The 15,522-nt window shown below is 50.8% G+C and overlaps 1 protein-coding gene across 4 annotated transcripts in view; it reads left to right on the plus strand.

Moving 5' to 3' along the window:
- The window catches only part of mical2b (microtubule associated monooxygenase, calponin and LIM domain containing 2b), a 35,634-nt gene that overhangs the window by 7,045 nt on the left and 13,067 nt on the right, over positions 1-15,522 (plus strand). For 3 of the 4 annotated variants that reach the window (XM_062461335.1, XM_062461337.1, XM_062461336.1), the window contains exons 2-16: positions 41-362; positions 2,742-2,949; positions 3,255-3,371; positions 3,892-3,996; positions 4,724-4,879; positions 6,056-6,156; positions 7,287-7,544; positions 7,725-7,840; positions 8,157-8,283; positions 9,002-9,092; positions 10,194-10,341; positions 11,210-11,409; positions 11,839-11,942; positions 12,127-12,198; positions 12,442-12,579. In XM_062461335.1, the coding sequence (XP_062317319.1) occupies positions 99-362; positions 2,742-2,949; positions 3,255-3,371; positions 3,892-3,996; positions 4,724-4,879; positions 6,056-6,156; positions 7,287-7,544; positions 7,725-7,840; positions 8,157-8,283; positions 9,002-9,092; positions 10,194-10,341; positions 11,210-11,409; positions 11,839-11,942; positions 12,127-12,198; positions 12,442-12,579 (2,205 nt within the window). In that variant the 5' untranslated portion in view covers positions 41-98. Of the gene's footprint in view, positions 1-40; positions 363-2,741; positions 2,950-3,254; positions 3,372-3,891; positions 3,997-4,723; positions 4,880-6,055; positions 6,157-7,286; positions 7,545-7,724; positions 7,841-8,156; positions 8,284-9,001; positions 9,093-10,193; positions 10,342-11,209; positions 11,410-11,838; positions 11,943-12,126; positions 12,199-12,441; positions 13,456-13,596; positions 13,831-15,284; positions 15,365-15,522 lie in introns of those variants that run through there. The other variant, XR_009930462.1, reaches the window with a different exon arrangement.

The raw sequence follows: 15,522 nt of genomic DNA on the forward strand, positions 1-15,522 counted from the left end.
GGAAAACTGCTGACTAAACGTACTCCCTTTCACGTTTCAGACCTCCTCAGAGAGAGAGAGAGAGAGAGAGAGAGAGAGAGAGAGACGGGGAAGGAAAGATGGGGGAGACGGAGGAGGAACGCAGCGTGCAGGCCGGACAGCTCTTTGAGAACTTTGTTCAGGCGTCCACCTGCAAGGGCACGCTGCAGGCTTTCAGCATCCTGTGTCGTCTCATGGACCTGGACCCTCTGGAACACGCCACGTTCTACAGCAACCTCAAAGCCACGGTCACTTCCTGGAAGGCCAAGGCTCTCTGGACCAAGCTGGACAAGAGGGCCAGCCAAAAGGAGTACAATCAGTCTAAAGCTTGCCCGGGCACCAAGGTAGGAAGCTTTTAACCTGCTTTGCCGAAGAGACTGTTCTATACAGCAGAGCTAAAGTCTGTCCAGACCTTTAGGTAAGCTAGGCTTGCTCTGGTTCTCCGTCACATATCCTGGAGGAAACTCGTCTTTTTTCTCAGACGTCGACAGTTAGTCGAGTCACACGGAGATTACGTTTAAAGAATGTCTTTGTACGTTATCTTCACAGTTTGGTACCGTAGAAAATGATACTGGACGCTTGTAACATGGAGAGAGATGTACGATGTCGGACATCCCTCTGGAACAATTTTTCAGGTGCAGGAATCTCAGATTCACGGCTGTGGTTGTTGGTGTCTGTCTAGACTCCCCTATCAGTCCCGAACTATGCTGCTTGTCTGTGTTATGTGGAGCGCCCTTAAAGCTATAGTGCGTGTGACAGCTATGCTGTACGTTGTCACATGGTCTGCAGTTTGGAAGTCTGGTCTCCAGGAATGTGAATACCCCTGTGTCAGGTTTCATGGCAGTGACATGGTACACGGGGCACATGGCTGGCGAGTTTGCCCAATCGGCCCTGTCTCTGATCAGGTAACACAGGGAAACATGACGCTGTACCCTGTGGCTGGCACATGGCTTGCATGGTTCTCTCACCAGTTACAACAGTGAGTTTACCCTCTGAGCTAAAGGCTAGGCTTCAAATCGAAGGCACTGGCTTCAGGAATGGTTCACCGAACCACCGCTTTTACTATTTGTTTGAAAGTTTCCAAAGTTTGGACATCTCTGATCCTCTGTCTCCAACACAGAAAGTGAGGATAGACGTGCAGTCTGGTATGAAAGATAAGACAAATGTTTAGTGGAAGGACTCCATTGGCGTGTTTATCATGGTGTCTCAGTGAGTTCATATCTCCCTGAGGAACACTGATAAGAGCCCTGAGAGAAGGAGGGCTGGAGTCACACACTCCAGATAGAGAGATAAAGGGAGTGAGAGAGACCTAAGAGAAATCAAAATCAATCAAAAAGAATAGAGAAAGAGGGAGAGAGAAATCCCATCATTAGACTTGACCAAAGTGTCATGACACCTCTGAGACTGACTAGTGGACTGACCACTACAATGAGTGAACTCATCCAAATGCTCTCCCACATTCTCACCCACAGCTCTCCCAAAGCTCTTCTCCTCATCTCTGAGGAGAAGAGCTGAACTGGGGCACAGTCCAGACTGTGAGGAGGAGAGGCAGGACTTGACAGGGTGGTTCTAGACTGTCAGGAGAACACACATTCTTCAGGAAGCCCTCAGCCCTCATCACCCCCCCCCCCCCCCCCTCCTCAGACAGGCTCTGAGGCGTTGTCGGGGCGCAGCACCAGTGTTTCCTCAGTGCCTACCGGAGCTCTCGCTACAGGATGAAACCTAATCTGATTTGGACTTTCCGGCCCAACCCATGTATGTTGTCTGGCCTGTGATATTTACAGTGATCTGTTGCTCGGATGAATTGCTCCGTGATGAATTCTGAATGTAATGGAGTGGTTGCACATGAACAGGATGCCTCTAAAGGGTGAGACGAGACTTAAGTTGACCATCGTAAATAAGATTCATAATCTTTTCTAGAACATGCCCTATCGTCACCCTCTGTCCTGTCATCCAAGACTAATCTCTTACCCATGCTTCTCTTCAGTCTATAGACTGTAGTCTGAAGTCCCTGATCTCAGACCAGTCCTCCAGTCCCCCCCTGTGTGGTTGTATGGCATTATTTAGCTGTGGTAGTTTAGCTGTGTCCAGAGTCCTTGTACCAGCTGTCTGTGTGATCCCACCTCTGGCATGACATGGATGATGTCACCCCTGTGTCTCTGCAGTAAATGACTGGATCACAATGGGGCTGCAGTGAGTCTCTGTGTGGAGACAGGTTGTGAAACCCCATCAGTGGGTGTGTCAGGGCAGGTTGTGAAACCCCATCAGTGGGTGTGTCAGGGCAGGTTGATGTGGAGGCTCTTCCTCTCTGAGTGGCCTGCCCCTCTCTGCTCTGCCTCTTAGTAGGTCAGGTTGAAACCTGCACCCTTTTCATGTTCCCGCAGTAGAAGCACCATGAAAATGTAAATGTCACACCTATCTTTGTCTTTCCCCTCTGTCTCTTTCTTTCTGTCTCTCTCCGTCTCTTTTTCTCTTTCTGATCCTCTTTGTCTCTCTCTCGTTCTCTCTTTTTTTTTCTCTGAAATGTCACTCCCTATCTTTGTCTTTCCCTCTGTCTCTTTCTTTCTGTCTCTCTCTGTCTCTTTTTCTCTTTCTGATCTTCTTTCTTTCTCTCTCGTTCTCTCTTTTTCCCTCTCTCTCTCTCTTTATTCTTTCTCTCTTTTGCTTTCCCTCTGTCCACCACCACCCCCCTCCCCACACACACATCCCTACTCTTGTCCCAGTGCCTGATCATCGGCGGGGGTCCCTGTGGGCTGCGGACGTCCATTGAGCTGGCCCTGCTGGGGGCCAAGGTGGTGGTGATGGAGAAGAGGGACACGTTCTCCAGGAACAACGTCCTCCACCTTTGGCCCTACACCATCCACGACCTCCGAGGCCTCGGGGCCAAGAAGTTCTACGGAAAGTTCTGCGCTGGAGCCATCGACCACATCAGTGAGCGATGGGTGAATGGATGGATGAGTTCCAAAGGGATTGAAAGGCTTTAGTGTGTGTGTGTGTGTGTGTGTGTGTGCGTGTGTCCGTGATTGACTCTGAGAGCGGACATGACATGCAAACGACACCAGTCAGATACCAGTCACTATAAATGTAAATGCTGTGTGTCTTATCAAACCACTGCAGCTCCCTAAATCTCTCTCTCATCCTCCTCCAAATGTGCGTGCGCATTGTATGTGCGTGTCTGTGACGCTGTGCGTGCGCATTGTATGTGCGTGTCTGTGACACTGCGTGTGCGCGCGCAGGTATCCGTCAGCTGCAGCTGATGCTGATGAAGGTGGCTCTGATCCTGGGGGTGGAGGTCCACGTCAACGTGGAGTTTGTGTCTCTGCTGGAACCCCCGGAGCAGCAGGAGGATGCAGGTAGGAGGTCTCACACCCCACCACACATCTGACACGCCCAAGTGCTTCACTCTTCTAGAGCTTTCAGGTTCACCATTAGAGTCCCCTGCTGACAACTGGCTGTTCAGTCTAAACAAGACTTTGTTATGAAACCGTATAACGAAGTGGGAAAGCTGCAGATCTAGAGGTCGTAGGTAAAAAAACAAAAAAAAACTGTACTGTATATCGGTTGGTGTGTGTGTGTGTGAGGGAGGGTGTGTGAGAGTGAGACAGAGATATGGAGTTGTGAGTTCCCGAGCTGATAAGAAAATGCTGTCCATGTTCCTGACACTCTGCAGTCACTGCAGCCTCCTCCAGCCTCCAGATACAGAACAAAGAGCTAGAGATGTTTCACACATTCCCCTTTTCCTGAAGAATCGGCAAGCTTATCGGCTGCCTGTCTGTCTGACGGCCTGTCTGCATATCTGTCTGTCTGCATGTCTGTCTGTCTGTCTGTCTGTCTGTCTGTCTGTCTGTCTGACGGTCTGTCTCTCTGGCCCAGCCGGACCAGGGTGGAGAGCACAGATCAAACCATCCAACCATCCTGTCTCTGACTTCGACTTCAACGTTGTGATCGGGGCGGACGGACGCAGGAACACGCTAGATGGTGAGACCTCTTGTGGTGATGATGATGATGATGATGATGATGATGTTCAGAGGTTTGACCAATAAGCCAAACTAGATTTTGAGTTTCTCCTCCTTTTTTTCTTTTATTTCCCATCTTTTTTTTCTCATCTGTTTTTCTTTTAACCTTAAGCATGGAGTGTTTACTCAACCCCACAGAGCACTTCACCCTAGTGTATATACGTACCTGTCCATGGCACCTTCTCGTTATCTAAGACTAGTAGAACAAAGTCAACTTTCTGCTCAAGATTGCAGACAAGCATTTCATGGAACAGACTAAACACAAGCCAAACCTCAAAGCACAACTTTCCATATGTTCTTTAATGTTCAGTTAATATTTGAACGATCCAATACCATAGACCAGGTTGATCCCCCGACCAGTGTAGGAGGGTGCATACCTATGGAGGTCTGTGTAAACGAGCACTAGCTTAAACAGAAGAGTGTTGTCGTGTCAGAGAGTCAACTAAAGTGTCTTAGTCACCACATGGTGTCTGCTAGCTGTCTGAACCCAGATTTCTGTCAAACCTTATTGATGGGTTCGCTTTTGATGTTAGTATGAAGAATGTGCGCTTGCAGGAACTTCACTCCTAAGTTTGACTCACTTTTGTATTCAGAATGTTTGTCTTTCCCAGCTGCAGCAGGGAGGAAAGCCCACACTGAATATCCACTTGGTGGGACAACAAAGTCAATCTCAATCTGTTCCCTTCCAGGTTTCAGACGTAAAGAGTTCCGTGGGAAGCTGGCCATCGCCATCACGGCCAATTTTGTGAACAGAAACACGACGGCGGAGGCCAAGGTGGAAGAGATCAGTGGGGTGGCCTTCATCTTCAACCAGAAGTTCTTCCTGGAGCTGAAGGAGGAGACAGGTGTGTGTGCCTGTGCCTGAGATGACTGCCTGTCTGAGGGGTCCTGTGGTGTGTGGGCTGTGCCTGAGATGACTGCCTGTCTGAGGGGTCCTGTGGTGTGTGGGCTGTGCCTGAGATGACTGCCTATCTGAGGGGTCCTGTGGTGTGTGGGCTGTGCCTGAGATGACTGCCTGTCTGAGGGGTCCTGTGGTGTGTGTGTGTGGGCTGTGCCTGAGATGACTGCCTGTCTGAGGGGTCCTGTGATGTGTGTGTGTGTGTGAGCTGTGCCTGAGATGACTGCCTGTCTGAGGGGTCCTGTGGTGTGTGGGCTGTGCCTGAGATGACTGCCTGTCTGAGGGGTCCTGTGGTGTGTGGGCTGTGCCTGAGATGACTGCCTATCTGAGGGGTCCTGTGGTGTGTGGGCTGTGCCTGAGATGACTGCCTGTCTGAGGGGTCCTGTGGTGTGTGTGTGTGGGCTGTGCCTGAGATGACTGCCTGTCTGAGGGGTCCTGTGATGTGTGTGTGTGTGAGCTGTGCCTGAGATGACTGCCTGTCTGAGGGGTCCTGTGGTGTGTGGGCTGTGCCTGAGATGACTGCCTGTCTGAGGGGTCCTGTGGTGTGTGGGCTGTGCCTGAGATGACTGCCTGTCTGAGGGGTCCTGTGGTGTGTGGGCTGTGCCTGAGATGACTGCCTGTCTGAGGGGTCCTGTGGTGTGTGGGCTGTGCCTGAGATGACTGCCTGTCTGAGGGGTCCTGTGGTGTGTGGGCTGTGCCTGAGATGACTGCCTGTCTGAGGGGTCCTGTGGTGTGTGGGCTGTGCCTGAGATGACTGCCTGTCTGAGGGGTCCTGTGGTGTGTGGGCTGTGCCTGAGATGACTGCCTGTCTGAGGGGTCCTGTGGTGTGTGGGCTGTGCCTGAGATGACTGCCTGTCTGAGGGGTCCTGTGGTGTGTGGGCTGTGCCTGAGATGACTGCCTGTCTGAGGGGTCCTGTATCACATGCTTCTACTGGTCACTGTTAGTAGGTGTAGCTGTCCCTGTACTGTTGCATGCAGACAGGTTTTGTCTGAGCCCTTGTCTCTGTGGTTGGCATATTTTCTGCTCCACAATGGGTTGTGGGTTCAGCCCCAGCCTCAGCCTCCCCAGCTCCAGGGTTTCTCAGGCAGGTGTTCAGGGTCTGCTGTGTTCCTCTGACCCCAGGCATCGACCTGGAGAACATTGTGTACTACAAGGACAACACACACTACTTCGTAATGACGGCCAAGAAACAGAGCCTGCTGGACAAAGGGGTCATCATTCATGTGAGTATTGTTGGTTCAGCTCTGTCGTGTGTGTGTGTGTGTGTGTGCGTGTGAGATAGAGAGTGTTGTTGGTTTAGCTCTGGCATGTCTCCTCCCCTGCATATGAACCTCACACTTAGTCACTTAGGCTTTAGAGTCATGCTATTGTGCAGGATCTGGAGGGGGAGTCACCGCCCAGGATGCTGGGCGGTGACTGAGGAGAGAACAACAGATGAGATATACTGCTGTGGAGTGTTTCTGGTGGAGGAGAATTCTTGCTCCCTATGTGGCAGCTCACCAGTCAGCTACTGTGTGTGTGTGTCTGTGTGTGTGTGTGTGTGTGTGTCTGTGTGTGTGTGTGTTTTCCTTGGTGCATGCTAACCCTTACCCCTATTTCATTAGCTTCCTTAAGGGAGGCCCATCACTCACTGTTCCCATGCCCCCCTGTAACACACACACACACTCTAACAAGTGACTTGTAAGGAAGATATGTCCTCTGAGAGGATTGTACAGGATGAGTGAGGTTATTAATAAAGCAGGACACATTGGATCAGGAAGATGGCTATGTACACGCAGACAGACGCATATACACACACACACACACAGTAACACACACACACGCATTAGAGCCACACTTACTGTGATCTCAGAGGGCTAATATTAATCCTACATTCCTTCTTGGTGAGGACAGATTTATCAATGTCCCAGTTCAGACAGACACCAGATGTGTGAGTGTGTGAGAGAATTAGGGTGAGTGGGTGTGTGTGTTATGATGATTGTTTGAGTGGCTGGTCCACGCTCATAAAAGCTTTGAATGTCATAACTGGTCAACAAAGTCAACAAATCTCTTGTAATCCTCAGAGAACATAACGGATCAGTTAAGCAGAGTGTTGATGGAATAAAATAGTCCAATAGCCTGATGCTAAACTCATCCATCCCTCTCTTATTCCCTCCCTTACTCTCTCCCTCCCTCGCTCTCTCCCCCTCTCTCTTTATCTCTCCACCCTTTGCTCGCTTCCTCCCTCTCTCCTTCCCTCCTTTAATCTTTCCCTCACTCTTATACCCCATCCCTCCCTTCACCTCTCTCTCTCTCTCTCTCTCTCTCTCTCTCTCTCTCTCTCTCTCTCTCTTCCCCCCCCCCCTCCCTGCAGGACTACATGGAGACAGAGAAGCTGCTGAGCAGTGGGAATGTGAACCAGGAGGCTCTGCTCTCGTACGCCCGTGAGGCCGCAGACTTCGGCACCAACTACCAGCTGCCGTCGCTGGACTACGCCCTCAACCACTGCGACCAGCCGGACGTGGCCATGTTCGACTTCACCTGCATGTACGCCTCGGAGAACGCCGCGCTGGCGCGCCAGAAACACGGACACCAGCTGCTGGTCGCCCTGGTCGGAGACAGCCTTCTGGAGGTAGGGGAGGCAGCTTGCTGGAGGTGGGGGAGTTGGGGGGGGGGGGGTGATGGGTATGTGGAGAAAAGAAGTGTGTGTGTCTGTGACCATGCTCTCTCTCCCCTCCCTGTGTGACCATGCTCTCTCTCCCCTCCCTGTGTGACCATGCTCTCTCGCTCCTCTCTCTCCACTGGTGCTCAGCCGTTCTGGCCCATGGGGACTGGCTGTGCCCGAGGCTTCCTGGCAGCCTTTGACACGGCCTGGATGGTGAGGGGCTGGGCCCAGGGCAAGACCCCTCTGGAGATACTGGCTGAGAGGTGAGGGGGAGGGAGGGAGGGGAGAGGGGAATAGGGGAAGAGAGGAGGGTAGAACGGGAGACTCAATTTGACCTTTAGCAGAAAAAAAGTTTTCAATGTTTTAACTTAAAGTAGACTAAAATAAGCGCCTGCTTATTTGTTTGGATGGCCGTATTCAAATGTTCAAACACTTGCTCTTTCTACTGACCTTTTCTTTTGTCTTTTTTCTTTATTGCTCTTTTGCACCCAACGTGTAACCTACCGTACGCTTGAATCATCTAGAAGCAGACAAGACTTTCTCTGAAGCCGAGAAAATAATGACTGTTCTTGTTGTCAGGGAGAGTCTCTACCGCTTGTTGCCCCAGACGACCACAGAAAACATCTCAAAGAACTTTGATGGGTACACCGTTGACCCCTCCACTCGCTATCCCAACCTGAACTCCACCTGCGTCCGTCCTCACCAGGTCTGTCTGTCTGCGTGTGTGTCCGTCCTTACCAGGTCTGTCTGGCTGCGTGTGTGTCCGTCCTCACCAGGTCTGTCTGGCTGCGTGTGTGTCCGTCCTCACCAGGTCTGTCTGGCTGCGTGTGTCCGTCCTCACCAGGTCTGTCTGGCTGCGTGTGTCCGTCCTCACCAGGTCTGTCTGGCTGCGTGTGTGTCCGTCCTCACCAGGTCTGTCTGGCTGCGTGTGTCCGTCCTCACCAGGTCCTTCTGGCTGCGTGTGTCCGTCCTCACCAGGTCTGTCTGGCTGCGTGTGTCCGTCCTCACCAGGTCTGTCTGGCTGCGTGTGTGTCCGTCCTCACCAGGTCTGTCTGGCTGCGTGTGTCCGTCCTCACCAGGTCTGTCTGGCTGCGTGTGTGTCCGTCCTCACCAGGTCTGTCTGGCTGCGTGTGTGTCCGTCCTCATCAGGTCTGTCTGGCTGCGTGTGTCCGTCCTCACCAGGTCTGTCTGGCTGCGTGTTTGTCCGTCCTCACCAGGTCTGTCTGGCTGCGTGTGTCCGTCCTCACCAGGTCTGTCTGGCTGCGTGATGGAGAGAGAGACTCTATGGATGTTCCTGTTTCAGACAGTCTGTCTGGTTCAACTGATTTGGAGCGAATCGCCTTTTTTGTCCTTGATGATTGCTTAAAGCATCTTTCGATCTCTCGCTCTCCCTCATTTTTCCTCTCTCTCTCTTTCTCTCCCAGGTGCGTCACCTGTTCATAGACGGACTGCAGGCTCCGGGCCCGCCAGAGAAAGGCGGTCCGACGTGGAGATCTGTCAACCTCTCCAGACCAGGTGAGACACTGTTCCCACCCTCCCTCCCAGCGACCTCCCCCCATGCCTGCACACCCACAGGATTGTTCATTGAAATCTGCTAAATGTATTCGCGGGCTGTGGCGAAATAGGACAGTGAACCTACAATCCTTTAACTGTTAAACAAACATTAACCCCAACCAACCAATATTAGTCTCTTCCATTTGCCCCCCAACCACCCCCTCTCTTTTACAATTGGTTCAGCATCGGTGAGACACATCATTTCACCAGTCAAAGTTTAGCCAGATTACCTCAGCACGATGTGAGCGATGCAACAAAAAAATGCAACCAGAAGCAAACGCCCACCTGCTTAATTCAAACGAATAAAGAAAATGTTGCCTTAGTGTGACTGCAGAGTCTGGCCTCAAATAAACTCTAGTCCCTTTTATACTCTGGTACCTATAAACTATTCTCTTTATACTGTAGTCCCTGTACTCTTTAGTGCTAATAAGAATAATACGATTTTAAAAGTGTTTAAAATATAATTAAGATTTGAAATAAAACATAAAACCTTGTTACATCCATTGCCTCCCATTGGCTGAAGCGGATCTTGCTGACCCTGATGGGTCGGCGCTGCTCTAGAGAGGTATGGGTTTCCGAGTTCTACTGTTTGATTGGCAGACTGAGTAATTGTTGACCTTAGTGATTGGCTGACAGTGTACAGTGGAATCACCGATTTGCTAACTGTGTCATTGTTGACTTGGGTGCATGCCACAACTTTTCTTCTATTCCTTCCTTCCTTTCTGCCTGTGTTCACTGTTCCTCTCCTACCCAGAAACGATGATGGTGGATACTGTAGTGGATGAAATAAGCAGTTGTTGAAATGAGTATTGGGTCAATTTGTCCACGAGAGCATCATATTCATGGAAATTGATGTTGGACTTAGAAAGGAGATCTTAAGGGGAAGTCACTCATAGAAAGGGGCCTTCTTGTATGACTAATGACCGCTCATCCAAGTTATTTGCAGTCTCCAAACCAACCTCAGCCAATAGGATTTCATACTTCTTTCATTCCTAGACGAAGCTCCTGTGTGCTTTGGGCTGGTGGTTTAGGATGTTCAGATGTTGACCTTTGACCCTGCAGACGCGGAGGTGCGGCCGGGCCGCCTGCTGACCTGGTGCCAGCGGCAAACAGAGGGCTACCGGGGCGTGGCCGTCACCAACCTCACGTCCTCCTGGAGGAACGGGCTGGCCCTCTGCGCCCTCATACACCACCTCCGGCCCGAGCTCATGTGAGACGATGAGCGCGCGCGCGTGCACACACACACACACTGACACTCATACAGAAAGATACACACACACACACCCAGCACCATGTTGCCATCAGCACCATCATAGGACCCTTTCATGGTAGCTGTGAGAGTTCAGTCCTGAGGCCTGTGTCACACGCTGCTGCTGAGAGTGAAAGAAAACGTTGATTCCTCTCTGGACTGTGCTATTCTGCTACCCAAGGCCTGTTCTGCTGTTCTGCTACCTAAGGCCTGTTCTGCTACCCAAGGCCAGTTCTGTACTCTGCCCAGTGTGCTCACAGCTACAGGGGAAGTCACTCACAGAAAGGGAACTGCTTGTATGACTGTAATGACCGCTCATCCAAGTTATTTTCAGTCTCCAGACCAACCTCAAAAACATATGGTCCAGTAACTATTATGGGATGGTTCCTTCATTGTTAACACATTATGTTCCTGCTGACAAATGTGTCATGGAGATTTTCATGTCACTGCCCCTTGTCTGGTCTGTGTTCAGCATCCTTGTTACAGGTTTGTGTGTGCAGAAGTTTTGGTCAGAATGATCTCATTCCCTCTTTGGCACCTATGTGCTCTATACACAGACACACACACGCTTTGTAGAGGGTAGATGTAGCCAAGCAAGTATTTTAGTCTGACTCACAGCCCTTCGCAGCATTCTGACACTATTAATATGGTTCATTGCTGTGGTTCGTTATTATGGTTTGTTGTGGTCCACTGTTTTGTGCTTTATCTAATACCCCCTTTATATCTACACCTCTCTTTCTCCCTCTCTTTATATTTGTATCTCTCTCCCTCCATCTCTATATATCACCTTCTCCACCTCCCCCCCCCCCCCACACACACACACACACAGTGATTTTGACTCTCTGAACGAGGAGGACTGTGCCCAGAACAACCAGCTGGCCTTCGACCTAGCGGAGCGCGAGCTGGGCATCCAGGCCGTCACCACGGGGAAGGAGATGGCCCTGGAGCAGGACCCGGACAAGCTGCTCATGGTCCTGTACCTCAGCCGCTTCTATGACAAGTTCCGGAACTCCCCCGGGGCCGTGAACGGTAGGCTGGGGGACGGTGTGTGTGTGTGTGTGTGGGGAGGGGCTGGAGGGGCTGGAGGGGGGGGTGAGGATCGGGGCCCTGACTGACTGAGGCCAGAGTGTTTCCTCTGCTGTGGGGAGATAAAGAGTTGCACGTTGCACAACCCTGGCCTGCTGGGAAGGTGTGTGTGCTGTGTGCCTTGCGTGTGTGGAGTGGGTGGGGGGTTGTGTGTGTGTGTGGGTGGGAGGGGGGGGGGGTGTAGTGGGTGGTGTAAGTGTGTGTGGAGTGGGTGTGGTGTATGTTTGTATGGAGGGTGGCATGTGAGAAATGCTTGTAGGTTTCAATTCATGTTATGCCACAGTGCTTGTACCACAGCCCTGTAGACCTAACTCTGCTACTGTAATGTGTATCTTTAGTGGACTTAATGTGTGTGTGTGTGATCTGTCGCAGGTACCAGGGAAACAGATGAGAACAATGAGCAGTATTCATCAGAGACGGCAAACTCGGCTTACAGCTTAATGAACCAAACCCAGCCCAGGAAGAGAGTCCCTAAGGTATCAACCCACCGTCCGCACCAAACCTTCACCCTCCTCGATCCTCTCTCTTAATCTTCCTCTTTCTCTCCATCCTCTTTCTCTGTTCCCCTCTCTTTCTCTTTCCCCTTTTAATCTTCATCGGCCTGTTGACTGTATGTGAGTTTAAAGCTCTGATGGGCAGTGTTTGTGCCGGACTCTCCAGGAGGATAAGAAGCTGGAGGAGAGTGACCCCACCAACAAGCGACGGAGGAAGGGCAACAGCTACCTGGATGAGGTGGGTCGCCAACTGTCTACCTGTCCATGACTGGTACCTGTCTACTTGTCTGTGGTCAGCATCTGTCTGTGGCTGTTATGGGCAGACTATGGGGTGAAAAATGACCAAACATTGATTCATATTTGTACATTTTAATAAAGAAATAAAAATAATGTTTTAGTTATATTTTATCCCCACATTTAGAAAAGTAACAATAATTTCTCTGTGTGCCTCCTCCTCTTCCTCTCTGTGGTGGCATGACAGCTGCAGCTCTCCTGTCAGAGTGCGCCCCCTGCAGGAGAGGACGGGGAACAGCGGGAGAACAAGGTGCGCTCCATGGCCACCCAGCTCCTGGCCAAGTTTGAGGAGCGGAACACCTCCAGCGCTAGCCTCCGCAGCAAGGCGAGTCAGCACAGAGACAGAGCTCCACCCTGGAAGGTCCAGGAAGGGATTCATGAAGCAGGAATTCCCTTTTATCTGAGGCGACGAACGGGGGGGGGGATTTGAACCTGCGACCTCTTGACCTGCTGTCCTGTTTTCTACCACTGTGATGCATCTGCCAGGGATCCTGCGTGCACAGTGCGCCCACTCTGCTGTGTAGATACACACACACCAGTTTATTATCGTCAGGTCTGAAACAGACTACGACTTAAGTGCTCTCTGTCCAACTTTAATAATAATAAAGTATTTTATTTAGGAGACGTCTTTTATCCAAAGCGACATTCAGTGGAGCTAAGTTCCGTAACTCGGTGTGTGCTGCCATGGAGACAGCCGAGAGGAAACGTGGTGGTGGAGTGTCTTTCTCCACACAGCTCTTATAGAAAGAGACTGGAAAAGAGACTGTTAACCATGTTGGGTGTTAGATGGATGCCGGCAGGCTGGCAGACTCCTCTAAAATCCTGTGTGAATGCAGGTCTTTGTGTTGTTAAGACCTTGGGATGTCACAAATCCTCCTCCTCTCCACCACTCTCCACCACTGTTACAGCATGAATGTTCAGATCAAGCTAATTTTGCCTGTCTTTTCGTCTTTTAACTGCTTCCTATGGTCTAATGTAGACCTTCCTAATCTTTTTCGTCCTCTGATGCCTTACTTAGCCTGTCTTTCTGTTCTCTCTCTTGTCTCTGTCACCTTTGACCTGTCCTCTGATTGGTCAGTCTGAGTTTGACCCCCTGGACCCTGCGACCCCGCCCTCACCAGACAAGGTTGAGAACCCTCGCTTCGCCAAGCCAAAGGACACGCCCCCTCCCCCGGCCCCGCCCCCTCAGCCTAAGTGGCAGGTAGTGTTGATTTGTCAGCTCCTCTGGAGGAGGAGCTAGCACAAAAGGGGGTGCTAGGGGAACGAAATGCGTTTCTGTCCTTAGAGGCTTCATCGTCACCTTTTATCTTTCTGCTTCCTGCTTCCTCCTTCCTGCTTCCAGCCGTCTATCTATTTACGCCTATTGGAGGATCCTACAGTTCGGCCAATCAGTCTACAGTACACTCCCAAGACCCCTCCCCTTGAGCTTGTCCCCCTCCGCTCTGTGTCACCGCTCTCAGAGAGCCCAGAGTGTCCTGGTGACGCCGATTACCCAGAATACACCTCTCCCAGCCATCTCAGTTTAAGGAGGGTGTCTGAATCTGGGGCTCAAACCCCAGGGGACAACATTACCCAGGTGAACTGGTGTCTGTTTGTCTGTCTGTCTCTGTCTGTGTGTTTGTCTGCCTGTATACTGAAGACACCTTGTTGTCTAACTGCTTTGTGGTAGTTCACACCCGTGTGTCAGAGGTTAGAGGTTGTGACTAGGGGCGTACAGTAGGATAGCCACTTCACCAAGGCAAAAGACAGAGTCTGACACCCACAATACAGCAGACCGCCTCATACGGCTCAGATCACAATACACACATACACACACACACAAGCGCACACACATACACAGAGCAGACAGCCCATTTAATCCAGCCACATCTCAGTACTGGAGTCTAAGCCCTGCGTTACCTAGGCTGGCCTTAACCTTCCATAACAAACAACAACAAGAACCTGAGAAGGGCTCCATTGTTCTAAAGTGACAGATTATCATTCAGTTTAAATGTGGATTACCGTCATTGGATTACAACACAATATTTCTCAGTATCGCCCTGTTAATTCAGTGTATTTGTCTGCGCAGTAATGCTGTCCTCAAAACAACATCCCAAGTATGGATGAATGTGTGCATCCTGTTTTGAAATTGACTAAAAGGATCTAAATGAGTCATTCCACCGTGTTCATGCCCTGCTGCATTGGTCTTTCTGTTTCTCGCCTCCTCCTGTCGTCTCTGTGTGGGTGTTCAGAGGAAGGACAGAGGCTCCGCTAGGGAGTTCTGCAGAAAGAGCATCAGCGAGAGAGCTGTTCTGCTGTCCTCCATGTTTCCTGATTCCAGTATCCCTCATCTGAAGGTTGAGTTCTGCCTGTTTGCCTGTCTGCCTGCCTGTCTGTGTCTGCCTGTCTATCCTATACTCTTACATGTGCACACATGTCTAGGTTCTAACAGGTGTGTTATCATTACTCTTGCTTTGCCTTGCTAGTGATAACATTAGTCTGGTCTTTGTTGAGAGCAGTGCATGCGTCAAATTTGAAAACAAACTGACAACAGCAGTTGGGGCTATTTGGTCCAGCCATGTACTGCCACTCGAGGTCAGCTCTAATCACTACTGGAAAATTCTGTTTGTTTAGACGAGACTTCCTCTCAAAGGGCAAACTAATTAGACTTCTATTTACTTTGTCGCAAGTTCCGCAAATCCCTTTGTTTCCTTTTTCTCCTTCTCTTTCTCCCTCTCTCGTGACCTCTGTCCTTGACACGCCTTGAATCCTCTTTCTTTCTTTTCCTCCCCCCGCCCCCTCCCTCTCTCTCTGCATCTCTCGCTCTAGATTGCATGGTTTGGTGAAGACTAGAATAGGGATCATCATGTCCATATCATTGTTTCTACTTCTCTCTCTCTCTCTCTCTCTCTCTCTCTCTCTCTCTCTCTCTCTCTCTCTCTCTCTCTCTCTCTCTCTCTCTCTCTCTCTCTCTCTCTCTCTCTCTCTCTCTCTCTCTCTCTCTCTCTCTCTCTCTCTCTCTCTCTCTGTGTGACACCTTCTCATCTGCAGACTGTCCACTCCACTTTCCCTCTGCACACGGACTTCTCCCCCTCCTCTTCTCCTCCTCCCCCCTCCGTTCCTAAAAGCCCTGTGGTCCATCCGGTCCCAGAACCTGCTGCTGTCTGTGGCTTCACCCCCTCCTCCTCCTCTTCCTCCCCCTCCCTCTTGCCTCGCTCTCTTCAGGGCCCAGAAAAGGGCCAGAAGTTAAAAGAGAGGGGTCACGAGCAGAGTGTCAAGGACGAAGTCC

Source organism: Osmerus eperlanus, chromosome 5 (assembly GCF_963692335.1).
Source record: "Osmerus eperlanus chromosome 5, fOsmEpe2.1, whole genome shotgun sequence".
In the NCBI taxonomy this organism is placed as follows: domain Eukaryota; kingdom Metazoa; phylum Chordata; class Actinopteri; order Osmeriformes; family Osmeridae; genus Osmerus; species Osmerus eperlanus.